Source organism: Euleptes europaea, chromosome 1, assembly GCF_029931775.1.
Source record: "Euleptes europaea isolate rEulEur1 chromosome 1, rEulEur1.hap1, whole genome shotgun sequence".
NCBI lineage: Eukaryota > Metazoa > Chordata > Lepidosauria > Squamata > Sphaerodactylidae > Euleptes > Euleptes europaea.
In genome coordinates, this window is record NC_079312.1 from 78,640,988 (window position 1) to 78,655,946 (window position 14,959).

The 14,959-nt window shown below is 46.3% G+C and overlaps 1 protein-coding gene across 2 annotated transcripts in view; it reads left to right on the plus strand.

Moving 5' to 3' along the window:
• The window catches only part of GRK6 (G protein-coupled receptor kinase 6), a 31,334-nt gene extending 23,384 nt beyond the window's left edge, over positions 1-7,950 (plus strand). Inside the window, exons 9-16 of one of the 2 annotated variants that reach the window (XM_056850945.1) lie at positions 1,000-1,190; positions 1,674-1,711; positions 1,835-1,924; positions 3,267-3,475; positions 4,375-4,512; positions 4,633-4,770; positions 4,929-5,063; positions 7,839-7,950. In XM_056850945.1, coding sequence (XP_056706923.1) covers positions 1,000-1,190; positions 1,674-1,711; positions 1,835-1,924; positions 3,267-3,475; positions 4,375-4,512; positions 4,633-4,770; positions 4,929-5,063; positions 7,839-7,889 — 990 coding nt within the window. In that variant the 3' untranslated portion in view covers positions 7,890-7,950. The remainder of the gene's footprint in view (positions 1-999; positions 1,191-1,673; positions 1,712-1,834; positions 1,925-3,266; positions 3,476-4,374; positions 4,513-4,632; positions 4,771-4,928; positions 5,064-7,838) is intronic. The other variant, XM_056850952.1, reaches the window with a different exon arrangement.
• Positions 7,951-14,959: the final 7,009 nt, after the last annotated feature.

Genomic DNA, 14,959 nt, shown 5'->3' on the forward strand with positions numbered 1-14,959 from the left:
GGTAGTTTGAAACCATAGAAACAGAGCTGTGAAGGTTTCTGGCTGAATGACAGAGCCACTGTGGGGTAGTGATTGGAATATCAGCCTAGAATTTGGGAAGTTCAGGTTCAAATTCTCACTGTGCCATGGAGGTTTGTACGGTAATCTTAGGCCAGTCACTCTCTCAGCCTAACCTACCTCACAGGGTTGTTATGAAGGCAAAATGTTGTAATCTGCTTTGGGTCCCTGTTGGGGAGAAAAGAATGGTATAAATATCTAAATAAAAGGTTCCACCCCTTGATAGATGACTGGATTTGCTTTTCCATTGATTGGAAGCTGAGAAAAGAGTGTTTTTACTCGTGGCTTAAGAGTAACCTGGGAGCAGCTCCACTTTTATTCATGTTTTAAGCCATGCTTTTTAAACTCTTAACTTGAGGATTTAGAAAGATCTCTGTAAACCAAACTTCCCCTTAAAGAATAAAGTGTAATCCTTGATTTCTTAAATGAGGTTGGTTGGTTAAGGGGAGTGGCAATTTGCCTGCAAGGCGGATCAGCTCTTTGCATTTAGTATATGCAGAAATTTCATTGACATGGGTAGGCTTTGCATTATTCGGCTTTGTTGTCATCATAAAGGAGTTTTTTTTGTGGGTGTGTGTGTGGCTTTCAGTTCAGCTAATAGGACCCCTGTGTATTTCATTTTTAATTGAGCTGAACTTTGCTAGGTCAAGGGGAGTTCTTTATAATGGGGGAATTTCTGCCCATGACTTTCTGGCACACACAACCCTTCTGCTGCAGACCCACTGCAGCCTTTCAGGGGGCGTTTGGGCAGCAGCAGGTGACAATCGCACTCTGCCAGGGTAAGGCTGTGAAGATGCTTCATAGTATCCAGCCTATTTACTGTACCTGAGTGGCGTCTTGCTTGAAGCCCTCTTTGAATTTGAGTTCACTTTCTGGCTGCTGTGCTATGTGAGGTTATTTTGCTTCTTTTCTAGCAGCTGACTAACCTACCTTGTATTGTAGGTGAGTTTGGCCTATGCGTATGAAACTAAAGATGCTCTGTGCTTAGTCTTGACTCTCATGAATGGAGGGGACCTGAAGTTCCATATCTACCACATGGGAGAAGCGGGCTTTGAGGAGCCACGAGCTGTTTTCTATGCTGCTGAAATCTGCTGTGGTTTGGAAGACCTTCACCGTGAGAGGATAGTATACAGGTGATGACAACAGAGGTTTCATAGAATCATAGAGTTGGAAGGGTCCACCAGGGTCATCTAGTCCAACCCCCTGCACAATGCAGGAAATTCCAAACTACCTCCCCAAAGTGGCGATCATCATGGACATATAAGAAAGGACCCCAAGAGCCAAGTACTAGCTCATTTCTTCCTGCCCTCCCTCTCAAGATCTTCCTGAATTCACAGAATCAACATTGCTGTCAGAGTCTGCTGGCTAGTCTGTGCTTAAAAACCTCCAAAGGAGGAGAGCCCACCATCTCCTGAGGAATCCTGTTTCACGGAGAAACTGCTCTAACGGTCAGGAAGTTCATCTCTTCCAGTGAAGCCGAGAGCTTTGAGAGAATGGCAGTTTTCTGGGTACCCTGTATTCTAGTTGTAGAGGGTTTGGGGGGGGGGGCGGTTCCTCATATGCTAGGAGAAATCCAGTGAGGCTCTGTATCTTATGAAACTTATTTTTCTTTCTAGGGACTTAAAGCCTGAGAACATCTTGCTGGATGATCATGGTGAGTAAATATCCTCGTACATGGGCGTGTAGGTGCCTCTCCAGTTTTTGTAACAGGATTTATTCTGGGTTTGGGGGGAATCTGCAAACCAGACACTTCCATGACTCACTTTCCTTTGATAAGGTCACATCCGTATTTCTGACCTGGGGCTCGCTGTTTATGTTCCGGAGGGCCAGACAATAAAAGGTCGTGTGGGAACAGTTGGCTACATGGGTGAGTATCCGAGACATGCTCTGGTGAGTTGACTGGGATGAACATAGAGGCCAGGAAGCATGTCTTGCAAGAATGGGGGGAAGCAATCTCTTTCCAAAATGTGCAGTTCTGACCAGAGGTCAACAGCGAATTTAGTGAGAAGTAAGCCATTAAGGTTCAGCATACATGTAGGATATTAGTCCTTTAAGAAGTGTTTGAACTGGGGCCAGACTTGGACCTGTGGACACTGCTACCATTTTAAAGCCAAATGCCCTAATGACATTTTAAATCACCTCTTCCAACTTTCGAATGATGGTGACATCCATGGGTCCAACCTGTGGACACCTTCGCGTCTTGTTTGGCCATCAGAAAGACAGATCAAACTTGCATCATTATACAGTCCACCTTAATTGCTTCTACTGTGATGATATCTATTTTTTTCCTAATCCTTCCCCTGGCCCCAGTACTATTTGCTTTCTTGGATGAATGAGGTGAACTAATTGCTCTTGATTGCCTTGGCTATATGGAACAACAAATTCCTGCAAATTTGTAGCAGTGCAGTGCTGTCCTGAGCATGTTTTCTTGTAAAAAAGGCTTGAGGATGTAGGGATGTTCAATGGGCCTTACTCCCAAATAAGCAAGTTTGATACTGCAGTCTTAGTGTGTTTCCTGCTAGGCATGATTGCTAGGAGAGTTTGGGGTGAGCATTTTTCTGTTGCCCAGAGAGAAAGCAAGGGAAAGCTGCATTTTGGATTACAGAGCAGCCATTTCTGTCCTGACTCGAGCTTGTGCGGGAATATGGCACCCTGTTCCTAGCAACTTAAGAGCAAAAACAAAATGCGTTGAAGTTTTCACCCAAATGGATTACAGACATGGTATCCAGTGAATAAGAACTATACCAACTCCATCCATGTTCTGCAGTCAGCAAACATGACTGCGATTTGAATAAAACATTAAGATTATGCAAGTTAGCCTGCATTCATTTAATGTATGTATTGTAGTAAATATTCTACAGATACGGCCTCCTGCACTGTTCCAGTGGAGAGGAAGGATGAGATTTACTGTACATCACTTGCAATGGGTATCAGGGCAGAATGTCTGACGTCCTAGATGGTTGAACTGACTTTTCTTTGTGACCAGTCTCAGATGCCCAGCTGTGGGGCAGAACTCCTGGGCATGGGGTTAAATGCACATGTGAATACACATCCTACTGCTATGGTGATGAAATTCATGTAGGGGATCGTGCTTGTTCCTAAACGCGTAGTTTTGGCGCCGGGATGCTGAGTTTGACGGCACGTCCCAGTTTCTGTGTATTTGAAGTGCCAGCGTGGCCTTCCTCATACAGTTCTTACTGCTTTTTCAGCTCCTGAGGTAGTAAAGAATGAGCGGTACACGTTCAGCCCTGATTGGTGGGCTCTGGGCTGCCTGCTCTATGAGATGATCGAGGGGCAGTCTCCCTTCCAGCAGCGCAAGAAGAAGATCAAGCGCGAAGAGGTGGAACGCCTTGTGAAGGACGTACAAGAGGAGTACTCAGAAAAGTTCTCGCCTGCTTCTCGCTCCCTTTGTTCCATGGTATGAACCTTGTTTCTTGGGCCCTGGGCAAGCTACCCTCCTTTGATTCCACTGCCCAGGGATGCTGGGCCTCTTCAGGGCGGGTGCCTTCTGAAAGCATTGTCTTGCTTCTTGGGAAAGATATCAAGAGGAGGATGCTGAAGTTGATTTTTATGTACAAAGCGCAGCCTGGAAATTGAATCACCTTTGCAGTTCTGCACCAGTTCCAATGTAAAAACAATGTAATTTGAAACAGTGTGATTTGAACCTTAAAACTTCAGCTAATCACACGTGACACATCCTATTTTCCCACCCACCACAATTCAACCTGGCTTCTGGAAGATCTGCCCAGGCTGTAGTAGTGACCCAGTGTTTCTGGGTCACTTGTGTCATGCTGTTACATTGACTCATGCCATCTCGATTTACCAGATTAAGGCAGTTGAGGAAAAACACATGAATAGCTAATGCAGATGGTCTAATTTAAGGCATCTCAGTCTCTGGATAGTTAACCAGTACTTACACAGCAATAGTGAAATAACCTTTTATCTGCATTTTAAACAAAGATGGAGTAGTGGGAGTATTTGTATGCGTAAATGTGTCCCAGCCCCAAGCCTAAGACTTGCTTCATGCACAACCATCAAACCTTGAAGTGTGAGGCCTTAAGAACGTAAGAAAAGCCATCCTGGATCAGACCAAGGCCCATCAAGTCCAGCAGTCTGTTCATCCTCCCTGAACATGTCCACTCCCCTCTTAAAGCCTTTCAAGTTGGCAGCCATCACCACATCCTGGGGCAGGGAGTTCCACAGTGTTCTGAGGTGGTTACTCCTGGTTTCCCTAGAAGCTGGGCTGCTGCCTTTTGTAGCTGAGGCTCCTTGACAACGCAGCGGCCTTCCTTTCAACCACACTGTTCTGTGTTCCAGCTCCTCTGCAAAGACCCACTGGAGCGGCTGGGGTGTGGAGGTGCCGGTGCCCAGGAGGTGAAAGAGCACCCTCTCTTTAAGCCTTTGAATTTCAAGCGGTTGGAAGCAGGGATGCTAGACCCACCATTCAAGCCTGATGTGAGTTCCAGAACGCCTGCCTTGTTTCCCGAGAGCGCCATGCTCTCGTGTCACTTGCTCACTGCGAGCAGGAGAATAAGCTCTTGAATCGGGTCTTTCCCTCCCCCCCGTTCTTCCTAGCCTCAAGCAATTTATTGTAAGGATGTGTTGGACATTGAGCAGTTCTCCACTGTCAAGGGTGTTGAGCTGGAGCCTACAGACCATGACTTCTACCACAAGTTTGCAACGGGGAGTGTCTCCATCCCCTGGCAGAATGAGGTAGGCAGGCTGATGCTTCTGCAAGGTCAGGCGTTCTGGGCAGAGGGTGGGTGCGGAGTTGTTCCATGGCTGGTTGAGGCATTCTAACAGCACTAGTCGGGAGCTGGTGTCATGGAGTGGTATCAAATTCTGCATATTTCCCCCCCCCCCCTCTCTAGATGATAGAGACTGAGTGTTTGAAGGAGCTGAATGTTTTTGGTCCAGATGGTGCTGTTCCTCCTGACCTGGACTGGAAGGGGCAGCAACCTCCCCCGCCCAAAAAGGGCCTGCTGCAACGTCTCTTTAGCCGACAGGTAATTTCTTGAGGGGTGGGAAGCAGGCATGTCTTGAGTTGTGGAGCTCAGCTTGCAAAGCACACCACTGTTGTTTTGGGATAGTCTTCTTCATCTTTTATGCTTTTCTATAGCCAAACACCTCAGCCCATATCCTCTTTTACATTGCTGGGTCTCAGCTAGTTCAGGTGATTGACATAAGCTATATGTAGATACTTGTTCCTAGATGAGAGCATTTAAGGTAGCTTCCTCCCTGGATGATACAATACTTGTCTTGGATTGGCACACAAAGCACCATGCTTGTATGTTTAAACACTCAAAATTGAACATAAGTAGCTGCTTATACTGAACCAGGCAATTAGTCTTTCAAGGTCAGTATTGTCTACTCTGGCTAGTATTGACTCTCCAGGTTCTTGGGGTGAGGTCTTTCAAGTCACCTACTACCTGACCCTATAACTGGAGGTGCCGAGGATTGAACCTGCAACCTTTTGCATGTAAAGCAGATGTTCTACTACTGCTCTGTATGCAGCAGGCAGCCTAGCACAAGAGCCAGCGTCGTGCAGTGGTTAAGAGTGGTGGTTTGGAGCGGTGGACTCTGATCTGGAGGACCAGGTTCGATTCTCCACTCCTCCACCTGAGTGCCGGATGCTAATCTGGTGAACTGGATTTGTTTCCCCACTCCTGCACACAAAGCCAGCTGGTGACCTTGGGCCAGTCACAGTTCTGTTAGAGCTCTCTCAGCCCCACCCACCTCACAGGGTGTCTGTTGTGGGGAGGGGAAGGGAAGGTGATTGTAAGCCGTTTTGAGTCTCCCTTAAATGGTAGAGAAAGTTGGCATATAAAAAACCAACTCTTCTTCTTCTAGCATAAGCAATCATTAAGTTCCATTTGATGGGCAGTTTTGGTTCTACCAGCCCTTGGGGGGGAAAAACTTGTCGTTCTCTGCCCCCTTCCCCCTCACCACCTATCCACAGACTTCATGTTATGACCTGCTCAAACTGACTAGAATGTTTCTCAGTTGCCAAGCATATCACTGCAGTTTTGGCCCATCTATACCAGCTGCCAATCTGTTTGTGGACACAAATCAAGGTGCTGGTGTTGACCTTTAAAGCCCTATGTGGTTTGGAACCAACATACCTGGAGGACTACCTGCTCCCTTACGAACCCACCCAGTCAAAACGGTCCGCTTCAGAGGCCATGCGTCAGGTTACCCCACCTCCTGAGATTAGGTGGGTGGCAGCCTGACTAAACCTTCATGGTTGTGGCACGAAAACTCTGGAAGTCCATTCCCAGAGAGATTAATCTGCCCCCCTTCTGTTGCCATCATCTGCCAGCGGGTGAAGAACTTGTTTGTTTCGTGTGGAATCCTTCCGTGATTCCTCCTCCTTTCCTAGTGTATTAATTGTTGTGTTTTTGTATATATTTTAGCTCTAGTTTTAATTATGTGCTTTTGTTGGTTTAAATGGTTTTTAAAGATTTTTTTTAAATGTATGTTTTCTTTGGTAGCTGCCTTGATGGCCCTTATGAGGGCAGAAAGTCAGGGTACAAGTTTTGTTAAACAAAATAAATAAATAAAGCTTTAAGCTAGGACTGGGGGTTAGACTAGGGTAACTTGGGGGAGGTCCCTGCCATGTCCCTTTCCTTGGGTCTTGATGATTTAGAATCATAGCCCTGTTCACAGCATATGTGCTTGTAGCTTCTTCTTTTTTTTGGAGAAACAGGTCTTCTGCACCCAGTGCAAAAGACCTGCCCTTCCACCAGCATTCCATGAGTGAAAGCCCATTTGTACTGACAGCTCCCCCTCTGTGAGCTCATCGCTTTCCCGTGTCCCTCACCCCGCTTGTTCCCGTTCGGGTGCCTCTACTCGACAAGAGGGGTTTGGTGAAAGCTGGAAAAGGGCTCAGGAGAGAGCATGGCTGTCTCTGGCCGGGCCTCACAGCATGTTTTCTCTTTCTAGAGGTGAGCAACCCCTTCTCTCATGGCTGCTCTGCTCAGGAAAATGACTACCTGGTGCCCTAAGCTCCCCCGCGGACATGAAGAGACACGGGGATGTGGATGCTACCTCTTCAGTGCCTCCCTTTCTCTCCCGCTTCCTTCCCCCTCCAGATTACATGTGCATTAATAGCCCCTCGAGCCACTAACCCTGCTTCCTGTAAAGCACCATGAACTGAGTGGAGTGCCTTGTCCTTTTGCATGGAGGTGACATGCGTGTCTCTCCCATCCTCTTCTCCAGGATCTGAAGCTGCCCATGCTTCCTTTGTGGTCCTCCTGCTCGTAGGAGACGTTTGAGTTTTATCTCTTCACTCTGTACCCAAAGGCTTTAAATGTGCTCCTCGCTCCCTACCACTGGGCCATACTCTTTCTGCTGTTACTGCAGTTGTGCCGTTGTAACGAATGAAGAAAATCTTGCAGCTTCTTCCAGCTGCTGCATACCTGACTTAAGTAAGAGCTCACCTTTATGTACTGAAAATCCATTTGTGAACTATTGGTCCCATTCTGACTATGGCAAGTAGTAAAGGTAAAGTAGTAAAGGATCCCAGCAAGATCCTTTCACAGGTCTTGTGGGTTGGCTACCAGAGGGCGTTAGTCTTGGGAGCCATTCTCCCAGCAGACTTGTTTTGTTTTGTTGTAGGGCCACAAATATATCCCTTCTAAGCAATGGTGTCTGTCTTTGAGGGACAGAATAAAATCCTTCGTCTGTCTGCCTGTTTGGAAAAATAACTATTCACTCTGTGCTTGCTGTGTGCTTTTCCTTTCCCCCCCTTGCTTCCCCTGCCGCCTCCCTTATTTCTCCAGGATTGTTGTGGGAACTGCAGTGAAAGTGAAGAGGAACCCACTCGCCTATAGATGCAGCCAATGCATCCTCTCTAAGAGCCTGGCCAGGCAGCAAGCTGACTCTGCGCAGGAGATGGTACTGGTTTGGCTGATGGACCAGCACATGCTAGCTGAACAGATAGCAGGGTCATCATTTCAGGGTGGCGGCAGACGCTTGCTCTGCAGAGGAAGCACTCCAGGACTGGGAGAGCAGGCCCCTCTGCAGAGGTCCTTGGTGTCCTGCCCGAGGACCACCCTGCCGTAGCACCTCTTCCACAGCAGAGAGACGATGGCAGGAGCCAGTGAAACATTCCAGGGCTGGCCCTGGCCTCAGGCCTCCCGCCTGCTCGTCTGTTGGGAGTTTGTTTTATATATTTATATTGATATATCTATGAATGTATGTATATAAACATATACATTTTTAATTGTCGGGGAGGGGGTCCTTCTGCATTTCTTTCCTCCTCTGCTCCCCACCCCTCACCCCTGTGGTCATTGTACACCAGTCACGTCTGGGAAACATGAATGTAGCTCTGGTTCCCATGTAAGTTAACTATCTCATGCTGGTAGAGATGGACGGTGGGAGACGCCAGGGTAGGGCAGCTGCATCACAAGGGCAGTCACTACTCGCATATCTAGTTCACGGGGAATGATTTAGGCCACCCTGCACATGCATGCCCCACCCAACTTGCTGTGTTACCGTAATGCACTGTGAGAGCAGCGGAAACATCTAAGACTCCCTTTAAGTATGTAGACTTGTTTAGGCAACACTCATTTGAGGGTTGTTTTTTTCCCCCTGGGATGGCAAGCTAAGGGCCCCACCTCTAGATTATCACCTAATGGGAATCCTAAAGTGCTAGAATAGCATATTGGTTCCTAGCTTTAATGGCTTGTGTGGGGATTCCATTAGGTGTGGTTATGAATGGGCAGGATGAACTCAGGGGGTTGTATTTATTTCTGCCTTCTGTCAGGAGCTTCCATAGGAATTAAGTCTGCCTTTTTCTTCTTAGTCCCCTCAAGAAATGAAAGTGATTCTACTGTATGGTCTAGTGGTGTTCTCCAAAAGGATGGCTCTAAAGGGATCCTGCCACCTGTGCCAGTGTGGGAGCATGCACATGTTTCAAGTCTTGAACCTTCTGAGCTCTTTGCCAAAGTCCTGGTCCTATTTTCCCATGGAAATCTTTCATTGTTCTTCATGGCTGAGAGCCCAGGGCCCATGCAGAGCTGCACTTGTATGTTCACAAAGCTCAGCCGACTGGTCCTATTCCAGTACTGCTCACTGCCAATAATGAAGGTTCCAGCCTTATCATTTCCTACTGATGACCTGTGTTGTTAACTACTTCAAGCTCCCAGTCACTTCTCATCTTCAGGGTAATATATGTGCCTGTGCAGATGCACCACCTTACTGCAGGGCAGTCATTCTAATTTCCCAGTTAACCTGTGGTCTATTAATTGAAACAATTGTGAATTTTGTTTTCCTGTAAGTTCTACCTAGATAATGTTGTGGTGCAGAGATTAATGCAGTCCGTCTTACCACCATCTGCTGACCAGTTTCCTCCTGGTGCTCCCCTTCAGAGTGGGGTTATCAGCCTGTCTTGCCACTAAATTAGAGAGAACAGGTTCTTTTCAGTGCTTTCTGTGTGTCTGAGAGAGCCCCGGTTACTTGGATGTTGCCTTATGTCTTTGACTGCTCTTAACAGCCTATTGTTCAGCTTCTACATTATACTTCAGCGTACCTTTCAGTGTCCTTTTTCTGTGGCACTTCTAACCACACAAATGCTCTTTAGATTCCCTCCCCTTTTTTGTTTCAGTATCTCTTCTATTCACCTCTTCCTTCTTTAAAAGCTTTATATATTTCTGACCATTGTAAAATTTGAGGGCTTTGCTGAGAACGTGTATGGATTATATTTCTATCAAAGAGTTGATTCATGGTCTATGATTAATTTTTAAGTAGAACTTCAGAAAAAATGTTGAAATACTTTGAAAATGGCAAAATGTAAAGATACCGGTAACTCTGCCAACAGTAAGATGCATGGGCTGATTTTAATGTTATGAATAGAGATGAAGAAACATCTGTACCCCTTTCACAATTGGTGATGGCATGTACTTTGTCATTCAAACTATAGTCCTTTTTATTTTTATTTTTTAAAAATGAGTTATCCCTAAAACTTGTTTAAATTTACATATCACAAAATGCTGATGAAAGAAAAGTTTTCTTTTAAGCCTAAAGCCATTTGATATAATAAAACCCACAATTTCTTGCTAGAAGGACATGTTCTCTTTAATATGTTCTTTTTCATCAAGTTTGGGAGTATAAAATATTTCCTACTATAGTGAAGCCCTGACCTGGATAGCCTTAGGCTAGCCTGATCTCGTCAGATCTCAGAAACTAAGCAGGGTCCCTGGCAAGTATTTGGATGGGAGACCTCCAAGGAATACCAGGGCTGTGATGCAGAGGCAGGTGATGGCAAACCACCTCTGAACATCTCTTGCCTTGAAAAACCCACCTGGGGTTGTCTTAAGTCAGATGTGACTTGACGGGAAAAGAAAACATTATAGTGAAACAGCATTTTTAAAGCTATTTTTTTTAATGTTCAAACTCCATTAGTGCTCATGGAAGATTAAGACGTAAAACATTCATACTTTGTAGTAGCAGGAAAAGGCACAGCAGTCATATTTCCCAATGACAAAATTTATATTTTAACTTTGAATACAAACTGGAAACAGAACTAGTCTTTTTTACAAAATCACATCTGGAACAAGAAGCCAGTTTGGACCCCTCTGGCCTGTGTGGCTTTGCAGCCCCATCAGCTAATCAGAACCAAACTGTTATCGATAATTTACCTGACCCAGGTTCAGTTCCTGGCATCTCCAATTAAAAGGACTAGGCAAGTAGGTGATGTGAAAGACCTCTGCCTGAGACCCTGCTGCCGGTCTGAATAAACAATATTGACTTTGGTGGACCAAGGTCTGATTCAGTGTAAGGCAGCTTCATGTGTTCATGTGTTAAAGAGCAGCTTTTCTTTACATTCTTTCTGCAAAGTCTTGATTGGAGAGATGTGCTCTTAAGATTAAGAGTAGCTGGGGTTTAAATGGTCTAGGAGCAAAAGCCAGGCCAGCACTGTAGGGGCCTCTGCTTAGCTCCGGCTGGCAGTGCTAACAATGGGGATCAGTGTTCACCCATCGCTGCATGATGCACCACCACCACTTGACAGTGGTCTAGGAGAAGGCAGCGGGTGAGTTGATGTCAATTGTTGTTGCTCCTGAAGGGTCTGAGCTACTTGACCCCTGCCGTGCTGGCAGAGCTGCTGGAACTTGGCTCTGCTCGCTCCCTGGCTGCCAGTGGCCTGCCCTTCAAGGCGGCAGACCACCAGGAACTTTCCTGGTAAGACAAATGGGTCGATCGTTCTTAAGAGAGGTTGTTAATGCAAAAACCACAGTGTGACTTGTCGCCCTCAGTCTTTTCTCCTTCTTTAAGGTCTAGTTCTGCTTTCCTGTCTGGTTTTTTCCCCCTTAGGCTGTACAGTATGTTCTCCCCTACTCTCATTTTACGTAATATTTGTCCTTCTGTCTTCATGGGCTTGGCTGATCTGCATTAGCATGTCTGTGGAGCTCTGTATTCTGTGTCCAGCTTCCGTTGCTCTGATGCCTCTGCAGCTGTCTTTGCTTAGCAGCGGTGGACTGATGTACGGTATGTAGAATTGATGACACCAGGAGATGGACAATACCAGATGGTACCCACTACATGATTTGGAAATTGGAGCAGACTACTACTACCTACTTACATTGCCTAGGCAAAACCGTTTCTGGAACTTTCTCTCCCTCCCTCTTCTTTACCAATTCCTTTCCTTCAAGTGGGACTATGGGAATAAAAGGACCTCTTTAAAAACTACTGTTGTTTTGTGCCCTGTGTATAAGTTCAACTCTACAGCTTCAAACTTGTTGTAGGAGTGCAGCTGGGTTTGGCATACTTTTCTTGCATTGCATGGAAGTCTGTAGTAGAGACCATGTGGTATACTGGTTAGAGTGTCAGACAAGGATTTGGGCAACCCAGGTTCAAATCTCCACTCTGCCACGGAAGCTGGATGGATCACACTCTCTCTCAGCCTAGCCTACCGAACAGGGTTGTGAGGATGAAAGGGAGAATGTTGTAGTAACCCACTTTGGGTCCCTATTTGGGAGAAAGGTGGTATATAAATGAAGTAAATAAGAAATAGGACTTAATTGGTGGGAAGAAATATCAGACTCCAAAATCCTGCCTTACGTATGGCTTCTCAGCACGTTGCCAGTGTATCACGTTCCTGCTATTGTGTTTTTATCTTAAAGACCGATTTGTGCATATTTTCTATTCATTGGGTGTAGGAAATCCATAGGAGCTCAACTGCCGGGCTTACTGCAACCTAGCTTTGAGAATACCTAGTCCTGGAACCTGTAAAGCACATTAAAACTGGGCTGGAAACTGTGTTACTACTTTATACCGTGCCATCACTTTTTCTTTTCTTTTACAAATTACATGGAAAGTAGCAGCCACCATTTGACCTTTGCCACCGTAGGCTGGTATGACCACACTGCCCCTAGTTCTGTTCTTTTTCTGCAGGTGTGGAAGGAGGGGGAATGTCATAGCTTATAGGGAGCTAAGCTCTCACTCCCTTTCTGCCACTAATGAGATGTGCTTTTTTAAAAAAGAAAGAAAACTCTACAAACTATGACGGGGTTAAAATAATTATGAAACTAGGCCAACGTGTCATGACATTGTGTACTGAGGAGCTAAGCCTTCACTGGCAAAGGAAAAATCAGGTAGAGGTGAGTGCGGGCAGTCCATTGTGTCAGAGATAGCCCTTCCAGGAATCAGTAAGAACATACCAGCCGTGGAAATGACAAATAGTCAAGTTTATCTGGAAACTGCTGCTTTGGCAGAATGAGTGACCTGGGTAGCTAGCAGTTATATGTTGCCTATTGCTCTTTGTCACTCCTCTTGGTACAAGAGTGAGCTGCTTTATGGCAATTCTAAATGTTGTATTGGCAAGTACTCTGAAGCTAGAATCAGATAATTCATACATGTGGATCAGGCATTAGTAGTAAGTAAAGGTCCCCTGTGCAAGCACCGGGTCATTACTGACCCATGGGGTGACATCATATCTCGATGTTTACTAGGCAGACTTTGTTTACAGGGTGGTGTGCCAGTGCCTTCCCCAGTCATCTTCCCTTGGGTACTCATTTTACCGACCTCAAAAGGATGGAAGGCTGAGTCAACCTTGAGCCGGCTACCTGAAACCAACTTCCGTCAGGATCGAACTCAGGTCGTGAGCAGAGCGTGGACTGCAGTACTGCAGCTTACCACTCTGCACCACGGGGTTCATGGATCAGGCATTAGTGAGGTCTAAATTCCTGCACCGATCCTGCCTTTCAACAAGTTAGCCTATGAAATACCTTCAGTTTAAGAGGCTGCAGCTGATGGGTTTTGTAAGATGTTCAATTCCAAACCTGTTGTTTTCTGACAACACCCACAAGGGGATAGGCACCGGGTCCCATTTTAAATCCTTCTGCCCAAGATAGTTTGTTCACCCACTCGCTCCAGCTGCAGCAACATAATTTCTAATATTCTGAAATGAGGCTTGATTAGTCTGTGCTCTTGATGAGCACAATTCTCAGCCTTCTGCAGTCTTCACATAATTTGACTAGATTACATTGTGCTCAGAGCCTGTGCTTTCACTGTGTTTTACATCCTGATCTTATTCAGCATTAGGGGCGCCTAAAGCCGTATTTCAGTATTTAAGTTTGGGTTGTAAACTGTATCTAGAGTCTGGGTTTGGTATGCTATAATGGATGCTTAGCCTCCTCCCTGCCCCAGCAAATAGTACAAATCCTTAGACCATCTTTCCTAAACAATATGCCCCCCCTTGACCTTTTAGCTGTAGAGAAGAGGGTTGATGGGTGTGCGAGTCTGCCACTCTATATAACAGTACGAATATAGTAACCTTCAGTTTATGCTAAACTAGCACTGTCAAGCGATAACGTGTAACTGCTGTCTCTTGGGCTGGCTACATTCTGCTAAAAATAAGAGTCAACATTCTGTGCCAACGAAACTTGCTTTTTGCACTTAAACAAATTACGTCAATCCTGAAGCTAATTAATTTGCATAATGTCATTGTACTATTTTGGTGACTACAGTGTTCAGTCTATTTTGGCAAAAGTGGGCTTGGCAGGGGAAGGTGAGGGAGGAGGGAGATGCTCAACCCAGCTGCCTGGCCAAGACTGATCTTTTCTCTCCCACGTGGCTCTTAAGGACCCCCAGCACCTAATAGGTGTGGTCTTGGAGGTGCCGGCTTGTCCTGGATGCAGAGATCAAATTCTTTGTTTCCCACGGCCATGCACGGTTAAAGGTGTTCCGACGCCCTTTAACAAAATGACCATTGGGGAAAGGGGGGGGGATGCCTGGGAAGAGTGAGACGTGATCTCGCTGCATTTTCTCCCGATGACGTTTCCAAGGCAATAAGAATAGACGAGCAAGCGCTGAGGAAGTCAAAGAAGGAGGTGCTCGCGGTAGGGGGCGCCTGGCCCTCGTCTGCTAGACTCTTAACTTAAAAGCATTGCTCTGCAGTGGTAGGTTAACTAGGAAATCGCCACTGAAGGCTGGGGGGGGGGCGTGTTTGATCTTGCAAGAGGGAGAGTAATAGGATGCGAAGCCCCCCTGACGGCTCAGCACCGCTTTAATTCTACACGGATATGGGAAATACCTCCGGTTTGCCGAAAGTGGTGGCAGGGGTTTGGCCTGGGATCTGCCGCTCTCTAGATGCACATTTCCCCCATCCGAATTCTCAAAATTCTGCATGGGGGGGGGGGGCTTCTTGTTGAGTTTTGAGAATTCGGATGGGGGGGGAAGTGCGTCTAAAGAGTGGCAAATCCAAGGCAAAACCTCCCATGAATAAATGGCCTAACTGAACCCGAAGTTGTTCTTGCAAACAACTTTCTCCAGGAGGGAGCGTTGCCGGAAGCTGGCCACGCTGCGGTTTTAAAGGAAGATTGAGTGACAGGATCGGTTGTCACCACAGCTCGACTGATTTCTGCTTGCCCCCCCCCCGCACTGGGAGGGGGGGAATAACGCG